Source organism: Lynx canadensis, chromosome B3 (genome assembly GCF_007474595.2).
Source record: "Lynx canadensis isolate LIC74 chromosome B3, mLynCan4.pri.v2, whole genome shotgun sequence".
NCBI classification, from domain to species: domain Eukaryota; kingdom Metazoa; phylum Chordata; class Mammalia; order Carnivora; family Felidae; genus Lynx; species Lynx canadensis.
Genome location: NC_044308.2, coordinates 72,499,846 through 72,510,574, shown reverse-complemented (window position 1 = coordinate 72,510,574; position 10,729 = coordinate 72,499,846). Strand labels below are relative to the sequence as shown.

Here is a 10,729-nt window from a genome sequence, read left to right as displayed (position 1 = left end):
TGCCCTTCCCTCTGACTCCTTATCAGGCTTGGAGGAAATGGAACAATCAAGAGTCGCCTTCCTTCTACTGCACAGGAGCTAGTGTATAACCATATAATCAAATAATCCAAGCTGACTGAGGTGTTGGGCTACAATACTGACCTTTCTTATTCAGATATTTTAAACCTAATTTAACCTAATGACTTTCCCTACAACAACAAACCAGTTAGCTTATAACTGACCACCATAACTCAGCCAAGAGGGATCATTCTCACCATACTGAATCATCAATTGTATCCATCTTTAGGAAGAATATGAGATGTCTTGAAAATAGCCTGCTATTGAGCAGGGGTGGGAGAATTAGGAAAATAATTATTTATGCAAATTCTTTCCTTATATTGATTCTATTTTCAACACTAAAAGAATTCCCTTTTAAAATTTTTTTTAATGTTTATTTATTTTTGATATAACACAAAGGGAGGAAGAGTAGAGAGATATGGAGACACAGAATCCAAAGCAGGCTCCAGGCTCTGAGCTGTCAGCACAGAGCCCAACTCGGGGCTCAAACCCACAGACCATGAGATCATGACCTGAGCTGAAGTTGTTCACCCAACCAACAGAGCCACCCAGGCACCCCACTAAAAGAATTACTTTTTAAAAACGCTGCACAAGTAATGCTTAACTCAGTCAAAATATGAAGCTAAGATAGGGAAATTTGTAGCAAGCTATCTCTACAATAAATGTTAATCTAAATGCCTTCTGCAATCCACTAAGAATACTTAGGTGAGGTGCATGATGAATATATATAATAATTTTGCCCACATATCCCAGGAATAAAGATTCCAATCATAAGGAACAATAAAAATTAAATGTCTAGGAGTAAGTTTCTTTACCTTAAAACAATGGAGCTTTATTGAAAAACACATAGATAAACAGAAGGAAATACTGTGTTCTTCAATAACCAAATACAGACTTTTAAGAGTTTATTTTTCACAAGTCAACTTATAAATTTAATTTACTCACAAGCTTAAATAAAAATTCTAAATATATAGCAGAATTCACCTTTTCGTTCTTCCATTAATAAACATCTATTGATGATCAACTATGTAAAAAAAGTTTGTGCTGTATAATTATGATTGAAAGATACAACTTTCCCTTCTAAATTATATGATTGTAGATGTGAAAAAATACTAACAAAGTTTTGAAAAGAGTCTTAATTCTCAAGTCAAATTCTTGACAAATCACTTCTGCTTTTAATTTTCCTCAAATATACATAACACACATACCATCACTGGGCTCTCAAGAAAATCCTAACTCACATGTTCTCAAGAAGAAAATATTCAGAACACACAGAAAGGACTGCCACATATTGCCAGAAAGACAGAAGAGGAAAAAAATTAAAAATATTACTGTGACTTGTGAAAATCTCTCACGGAGCTATTAAAAATCAGGTGTTAGAGGAGAATGCTCAATTCAGGATATAACATTGAATGGAAAAAATCAGAATCCAAGTTACATTAGAATTTAAGAAGAGAGTAAATGAAACATTGATAATAAGTTAGCTGGGTACACAATTATCAATTTCACACTTTGCTTTTTACATATTTTCTATATTTAGCACACAATGTTTTATAACAGAACAAAAGCAACATCTGCAGTACTGGAAAGATAAGAGTTGAAAGCTAATGCATGACAGGAATGTGACAATTTACCAAGAAGTTGTTTGTATGACAGGAGTCTGAACAGCAAATGTAAATCAGCTTTAAACCTGAATTGCAAAATAAAACCTTACTAACTCCCTTCAAAAATCCAATAAGCAGCAATGATTCAACGAAATGTTCTAACCCTGTCTGGGTCATCTCGATCCCAGTTGTCTTCAGTTATGCTTTAATGTCTAACACATTAGCTTCTGCCTGCAGACAAACAATAGCACAAACGATCTACTTGAAGTTCTGTGTCAAAGGACAGGGGTTGCCCAGTCACAGGTTTGGGTGCAGGCAGCAGGTGTCTGGGACGCAATGTGCACTTGCTGCACAGAAGTAGACAGCTGAGTCTGCAGGCTGGGCGGCTGCGATGTGCAGGGACAGATGCTTGGCCGTCTTATTCAGTAACACAGTGAGTCTTTGGTCTTCTTTTTTGGCCACACTTGAACGAATGTCTATAATGAGCTGGGGACCTTTTCCAAGTTCTTGCTTATACCAAGGGAAGTAGTTTGAGGCACTGTCTGAGTAACTACAGGTGATAACACAGCTGTTTCCCTCCTGGACACTCAGGGTGGAAGGACTCTGCTCCACATTCTCTCCTCGGCTGAGCCCTGTGCAGAAAGAAAAGGTCAGAGAAAGGAGAGCAGTTCCCGCGTTATTATGCTTCAGAATTCCCCTTTTCTCCACTATCTGGAGGAAACCTGAGTAAAGCCAGTCTTGACTGCTGAAGACTATCCACTCATTACTCTGTTTCTCATAAACACTCAACTCACAGTGCAGCGGCAGCCACAAGAGCATGATGAAAGCCCCCTCGGATGTCCTCATGGTTCCTCCCAATTACAATTACGATCACTTTCAGACTTGCCACCTCCAGCCAGCACAGCTACTTCTAGTACCGGCCCGCCCTTCTTTCCTGCATCAGTCAGAGTGGTTTCCCACGTGTCCACCAGCCAATAAGAAGACGACTGTGCTTCTGCCAGACCTACTCATGCAGATGCTCTACCATGGACCCTCCGCCTGGTCTGCGGCAGCTCAGGTGCACCCTCCTGTGGTCACGTCTGTACTGAACTCACTGGGGAAAACCTTCTTCCCCTACCCCGAGCCTCTGAGGGACTCAGACGCATAATGGCAGCAATACGTCAAACAAATTACATCCTAGACCAGAGACTAGATGCACAGGAAGAATGTAAACATTAAGATTTATACCTCTGCACACTACTGAGTCACTGTTAAGTTCAAAAGAGTAGATCCTGTTGCCGTTTATTCAATGCTGGGCCTCGTGTACATGTTTGAAACGTGGAAGGAATCATGAATCACTGTCTTAAACAAAGAACATAGAAAACCTTCCCTTTCTGCCAAATCTACCAGCCTCATTTGTCTGTTATGGAGAAAAACTCTTCCTAAAAGGAACATGTAAGCCAAAGAATAAATATTTCAAATGCCTCTTATCTCAGACCCTGCTCTTCTGAGCTGGTCTTGCCTGTGACCTGGCAATTTCCAGAGAAGTGACATTACCAGCAGTCAAAATGCGGAATCTTTGTCAGTTAATATGACTGTCATAAAAATGTCAATGATAAAGGAGCAGGGGGACAAGTCCATGAGTTGGGAAACATTTTGACTTGGTTATTTGTGATGGGAAATCTGACATGCTCTCAGAAATCTATTCCTATTGCTACAAGGATTTTATACTGCAAAGTATTGGGGGAAAGAATGGAAATTCTCACAACATATCGGGTTTCAGATCCAAAATATGTCGCCATTTATACTACAGATGCTTTTATTGTCTGATATCAAAACGGTGCCAGGTCCAAAATGTAGTAAGTGACTCAAATCCTTAGTAGAGGTTCCTCTAACGTGTAAGCCAACTCTCCTAGTGTAGATTTCTGCTGCCTTGGCCAGTCCTCAGATTCCATACTTTGCCATTTTTCTCCCAAACTCCACTACAGTGTTCCAAAGACACTGATAAAGTTATTTAGTCCTGTAGATTTCCAGAATTATCCCTTTCTGGCAAAAATCCTTTCTCATCTACTTTAATAGTTTGATATTCTCCAATTACAATGTAATGAAGACAATCTAGGGAAGCCTAAATATTGCCATGGCTGCCCAGGGGAGTAGTACAAGTAGACTACTCATCATGAGAACGGATCCTAGGGAAATCAAGACTGCCTCACCTACATTAAGTGGAAGCCCTTTTCCTAAGGATTGTACTCACTACTCCTCTGAAATTAGGCAGAAAAAAAAATCCTCAATCACATTCCACACCTTTAAAAATTTAGGGACAACTCTGATGAAGAATCAAAAGCAACATATAAACTTGTCTGTAAATATAAACTGTGTGTTTTTACATATGTAAATTTTCTCCATTCTAAGATTCTTCCTCATTTTACTCATCCATCCTCCTCCATAGGACAGAATTCCCAAAACCTTCTTTGGGTGAATTTCTCTCTTCTTGGAGACATATACTTTAAGTCAATATTTTCCCTTTTGAGTTATGTTATCCAGAACTGAACGTTATAGTATGAGTGTGCTCTATTTAGCATAATGTCCTATATATGAGCTGTAGCACAAGTATAATCATCTCTTGGGCAAAATTCATAGCCCCGTGATTATTTATTTATTTATTTATTTATTTATTTATTTTTCCCGTGATTATTTCATTGAATGTTGCCTGACTCATCATCAAAAAGTGTAGACCTAGCAAGGCTTTTCTAATACATTCATGGATGGCCAGCTGCATGAGGACAATATTCCCCCGTAGTCTCCCAATGCAGTGATTACATTTCATAACAATGTATTAGTGATGCTCTATATTCACATTTTGCCTTCAAGAGATGTCCACCTGGGATATAAATATATCTGCTATTTTTAGGAAAGTCCTTAGAAATGCATGGAGGTGTTCAGTTGACACAATCATCCTTGGCTTTCACCTTCAGAAACCAGTGAGGAGTAAGTAAGTTTGCAGGTAGAATAACAGTGGCTCAGCCTGAGTTCTTTTTCCTGCCCAAAGTGTCAGATATTTACACAAATTGCAACTCTCCATTCAGGCAATCAAACTGATTGGACCATGGCTTTCCCAGACCCAAACTGCAGAGATCTAAGTGGCTGGGCTTGCATTAGACACAATCTCTTTACCCAGCAGGATGGCCCTGCAGCAAGGAGGCAGTGGGGAGAATGCCAAAGAGAAAGTGAGGAAACTCAGTTTCTTTCTCTCCCAGCTCACTGACAACCTAATTGTTCCATGGTACCATCTTGGGTACAGCCTTTGTTTTGTAAAATGAAGTGGACTAAGCCCTTCTAAGGGCTCTTCCAGTTCTAAATTTCTTTTGTACTATATAACAAATCAAGTCTTTTGAGGACTGGCTGTGAGCAGTATGGACTGATGTGAGTGTGAGGAGAAATTGTCTGAATCATGGAACCCCAAGCCCGTTTCCACAACCACATGTGATCTTGTGGGTCTGAGGTTGCTCCTAACCAATCCTAGGGCCTCTTCAGAAGCAGAGACAGAGTCTTCAGGGTAAGATCCTCTTTGTGTTTTCTTTTCTTCTGGGAGACCAAAGATGGTTCAAGGAGGATCCCAATCTATAGGAAATAAAAAATGGAATAAAATGGAACTTTACTCACTCTGTATAAAATTTACCACAGGCAGTGAGTTGGGGTTGGCTCCATGGTGGATGAGCTTACTCAAACGTATGTAAAGCAACAAATACTTTCTCATACAGCCTGATTGCTTTCTGGCTTCTAGTTCCCTTATTCCAGTTTAACTTGGGTGTTCAAACTTCCCAGGCAGAGCTGGCTATATAATTGGCGATATGCAATGAAACAGAAAATTTGTGGCCCCATGTTTAAAAAGAAAAAAAAATTAAACTATGTAATAAAATATAAAACTGTCTTTAAAAAAGTCAGCCTGAGTGGTTGAGTAGATTAAACATCCAACTATCAACTTGGGCTCAGGTCATGATTTCACTGTCAAGGGTCAGAGCTTGCCTCAAGCCCCTCATTGGCACCGTGCTGGGCATAGAGCCTGCTTGGGATTCTCTCTCTCTTTCTCCCTCTGTCCCCCCTTTTTCTCTCAAAATAAACAAACTGTAAAGAAATCAAATGTAGGGGTGCCTGGGTGGCTCAGTCGGTTAAACGTCTGACTTCGGCTCGGGTCATGATATCCTGGTTTGTGAGTTCAAGCCCCACATCGGGCTCTGTGCTGACAGCTCGGAGCCTGGAGCCTACTTCAGATTCTGTGTCTCCCTCTCTCTCTCTCTCTCTGACCCTCCCCCATTCATGCTCTGTCTCTCTCTGTCTCAAAAATAAATAAACATTAAAAAAAATCAAATGTATATTAATATATAAAGATATTAATATAATAAACATATACAAGTTATTAAACATACCAAACCCTAAAAAAAAACAATAATACTTTGGTAGTGTACTATAATAATATTTTTCTAGGTTGCTTTCTCCAAATTAATTATTAGGTTATCAAAATTTATACTTTTAGTAACTTTGTTTCAATCGATATAACAATGTCATTGTTGGTAAATGTAATACTGCAAATGAAATTTTTGATAATTTTTAATTTTGAGAAGAATATTTCTGTTGGTGCAACAGATCTTAAAGGCTGTTTTCATATGCTAGGAGAAAATTAGCATAGGTATCTGATAAATTAATGAAATATAAAGTAAATCTAGCACTGATGTTTCTAGAGGAACAATTTTTATATATATGACTTTACATACCATTCAGTTTCATGTAAATCTGAATTTAATTTTAAATGTAAATTTATACGGAAGCATTTAATTGGTTTTTCTGACATTTTCTGTAACTTTAGGACCATGTTTATGAAACTAAAATTGGCTTCATGATTTCTGTACAATTCAGAATGCTTGTCTATGTATTTTATTGTGTCTTAAGTTATAAGAAAAATGAACTTCAAATTAGCTTCTGTGTTAATGAGCGGTTATTGAATCAGTTGACACTTTTCATGAAACTGTTATTCTTTTCCATTGAGGCTCTTATCTTTATCTTAAATTTCTATTTCAAAGCCTACGGATCTTTGCTTTCCCATGTGGCAGCAAGTTCCAAAATCAGAGATTCTAAACATTTTAAGAACTAACATCCTTCCAATATGCTTTATGCAATGTGCACATACACACTTTCATTTTGAAATAATTTATTGTCAAGGTTTACCGCCACCAGCTTTGAGCCTGCAAAGCCCCAGATGGTCCCAAGCACGCTGTGCAAATGCGGCTGCACAAGGAAGGCTTCCTGGTGGAGGAGGCTGGGCTGGGAGCCCAGCTGCAGTTTGGGGACAGGCTGCAGAGCAGCAGGGAGCACTGTGCCTGCACCGCACACAGATAGGTGGCTGAGTCTTCCTGCTGGGAGGCCCTGATGTGCAGGCTGCTGTGCCGGTCCTTAGTGTTCACCGTGCAGTTCAACCTCCCATCCTGCTTCATCCCTGAAGCGATGTAAAACAGCCGGGTGAGGCCGCCGCCCCCGGGGTTCTGTCGGAACCACTGCACATTGGTCACCGAGCTGGAAAAATTGCACCTCAGGGTAGAGCTGGCTCCCTCCTGGAGGCTCAGGGCTGCAGGTGTCTGCTCCACGTCCATCCCTCTCACCCCTGCTTGGAAAGACAAAACCAAACACAAAAGAAGTCACTGCAGAGCCACTGAGGCAGTTTTCAAACCCATAAAGTATTCCCGGGAACACCTGCTGAGGGTGTAGACCCTGCAGGAGCTCTGTGCCAGCTCCCCCTCCACTGCGGGCTATGAACCTCCCCAGCCCCCGTCTGGGACGCCCCCACTCACAGCAAACCTGCAGCCACAGAAGCCCCAGCAGGGCTCCCCGCTGTCTCTTCATGACTCCTTGTCTGGTCGCTGACGTGCCTTCACCCCTACTCTGAAGAGTGTAGAGTCTTGGGTCAGAGAAGTTGTGTTGTCAACAGTCACCACGTCCCTCCAGAATCACTGAGCACCAATCACGCCTGAACCCTGGCAGTCCCGGGACTGAGACTCCACCCACAGCGGCCCAGGGAGACTGCAGAGTAATCTGTCCAAAACTGTGCTTGTCAACGGTGCAGGGAGGTAGGGACGGTATTTCCAATATATGCACTTATAAGGTCTTTATTTTTCTTAAAACATGTTATGTGAGAAATTTGTGGGTTAGTGACTGAGGAAGGGTGAATGATATTTCTAGAAGAGTTAGTGTCTCAGTGAGTTACACAGAACCTTGGAAATCATAGAGAAGAGTGATCCCATTTCCCAAACTGCATAGTTAGACAGACGATGTTAGAATTCAGTGATACGAAAATTCTGACTAAGGAAAACTATCTGATAGCATGCATTCTGTTTTGCAGAAGTAAAAATAATTTCCTGAAATCGGGAGAGTTCTAGAAACCAAGACATATAGTCACCATCTGCACAGAAAATGATTCCAAGGGCGCCTGGGTGGCTTGGTGGTAAACCGTATGACTCTTGATTTTGGGTCAGGTCATGATCTCATGATTATTGTGTTCAAACCCAAGGTGGGCTCTTCACTGAGTGTGGAGCCTGCTTGCTATTCTCTCTCTCCCTCTCTAGCCCTCTAATGTTTGCACTCTCCTCTTAAATAAATAAGCATTTAATTTTTTTTGTTTCTTCCAACTAAGTATTTAATTTTTTTTAATGTTTATTTATTTTTGACAGAGAGAGAGAGAGAGAGACAGAGCATGAGCAGGGGAGGGGCAGAGAGAGAAGGAGAGGTAGAACCCGAAGCAGGCTCCAGGCTCTGAGCTGTCAGCACAGAGCCAGACGCGGGGCTCGAACTCACAAACCGCGAGATCATGACCTGAGCCGAAGTCGGACGTTCAACCGACTGAGCCACCCAGGCGCCCCAATAAATAAGCATTTAAAAAAAGAAGATGAGGAAAATGATTCCAACCAGAATTTGGTTGGTGAAAAATAGGGTGTCTGCATAATGTCTACCCTGATTTAATTTCCACCTCTCTACCTCTCCCGTGTAACTCTTGGACACCCTGCTCACCCACACAGGTTATTCTGGCCAGGCCACACAGTACTGGTCAGAGTAAATTCTGTCATCCCCCCTTTCCTTCTATTTTTGTTCTTTATTTTTTTTGTTCTTTTTTCTTCTTCTCTTCATTCTTGTTCCTCCATTCTCACCCAGGATATATAAGAAGGTAGGATATCTGGGGTATTGAAATAATTTCTAGGTCCGTGGTTCTGGGGATTTTATTCATAACAATTTAAAAATTGAAAACACGTCAGGGGATGTTTTCTGTTAAGCTACCTCATGAGTACCCAGAAATGTTTTTATTTACCTACCGTGCTCAGACAATCATTCTCACCGTGGCTGACAGAGAAATAGCCTACAACTTTTTGCAGTTTATATGGAATGGCAACTCTGAAAATCTGAGATGAACCTTACACAATTATGTTTGCCCATTTCCCCCCCACCTTTGCTATCTATAATTTCATTGGCTTACATGTTTTCTGTTCTTTATAATTGTTCAACTCTCTTACTATTGGGGGAAAAAAAAAAATCTTTGTTTCTTTTAAAGCCTAGAGTGCCCCCTAGTGGACCAAAACAGTTCAGAAAGACCACTTCAGACCAAGCAACTCAGCAGGCACAGACCCCAGCTCCATTCTTCCATGCTTCCTCATGAAGCAGATGACCAGGAAACAAAGTAACTGCTTAGACTGAATGGGGATTAAAAGTAAACCAATCCTACTTTTTAAAAAAAATTTTTTAATGTTTATTTATTTTTGAGAGAGAGAGCATGAGCTGGGAGGGGTAGAGAGAGAGGAAGACAGAATCTGAAGCAGGCTCCAGGTTCTGAGCTGTCAGCCACAGAGTCCCACACCAGGTTCGAACTCACCAACTGTGAGATTACGACCTGAGCCAAAGTCGGCTGCTTAACTGACTGAGCCACCCCGGTGCCCCCAAATCCTACTTTTAAAATGGAATTTCATGGGGCATCTGGGTGGCTCAGTGGGTTAAGCAGCCTAGTTCAGCTCAGGTCATGATCTCACAGTTAGTGGGTTCGAGCCCCATATCAGGCTCTGTGCTGACAGCTCAGAGCCTGGAGCCTGCTTCACATTCTGTGTCTCCTTCACTCTCTGCCTCTTCTCTGCTCACACTCTGTCTCTGTCTCTCTCTCTCTCTTTCAAAAATAAATGAACATTAAAAAAAATTAAAAATAATGAAATAAAATAAAATGGAATTTCATGGAAGACAATAACGTAAGACAATTTGGCAATTCTCATCTTGTGCTATTTGAGTTGTTCTACCTAGTGCAGAATAAATGCATAAACATTTGCTGAAGTTTTACCATAAATGAGGCAATTTACCAGGTGTTAAGAATATGTAAAAGAGATGAGACAGTAGGTTACAGTCTACCAGGAAGGCCATTACACATAAATAGAATAGAGTCAAAGAGTAGGACCCTAAGAGGAGAATGAACTAAAAGCTTTATTATCACAGAGGAGGGAGAAACACTTGCATGTGGGGTGATTGGACAAAGTTTATGAAGAAGATGATTGTTCTCTTTTTTCTGCCTTTTTGATGAGAAGCATAGAGGAAAACATAAACCTTTATGATAGCTTATTACTTGTTGTTAATTTTAAGAGGAATTCATGAATGCATGAATTACTACAGGAATGAAACATTACATAAAGACTAAAATCCCCTATGACTACAACTCTCAATTTTTACCTTTTCATTATTCACTAATTTGGAGTTGATGATTCCAGGTGTTTTACTGTAGATTTACACACATGTCCCAAATATAAGAATCCATAGAAAATATATAATATAGTTTTATTTACAGGTTTTTAATACAAAATGACACATACTGTGCATACCTTTCTGTAACTTGCTTTATAAACTCAATAATAGGGGTGTCTGGGTGGCTCAGTCAGTTGAGCACCCAACTCTTGATTTCGGCTCATGGGGTCGAGCCCCATTTTGGGCTCCATGCTGAGCTTGGAATCTGCTTAAGACTCTCTCTCTCTCTCTCTCTCTCTCTCTCTCTCTCTCTCCTCACCATCTGCCCTTCG

The 10,729-nt window shown here is 40.6% G+C and overlaps 2 gene segments (V, D, J or C); both read right to left on the bottom strand.

Moving 5' to 3' along the window:
* Window positions 1-840: 840 nt before the first annotated feature.
* On the bottom strand, window positions 841-2,666 carry LOC115516218. The segment is given in 2 exon segments: window positions 841-2,293; window positions 2,456-2,666. Coding segments are annotated over 2 exon segments (387 nt in total).
* A 4,157-nt stretch (window positions 2,667-6,823) lies between these two features.
* LOC115516211 lies at window positions 6,824-7,641 on the bottom strand. The segment is given in 2 exon segments: window positions 6,824-7,296; window positions 7,484-7,641. Coding segments are annotated over 2 exon segments (489 nt in total).
* Window positions 7,642-10,729: the final 3,088 nt, after the last annotated feature.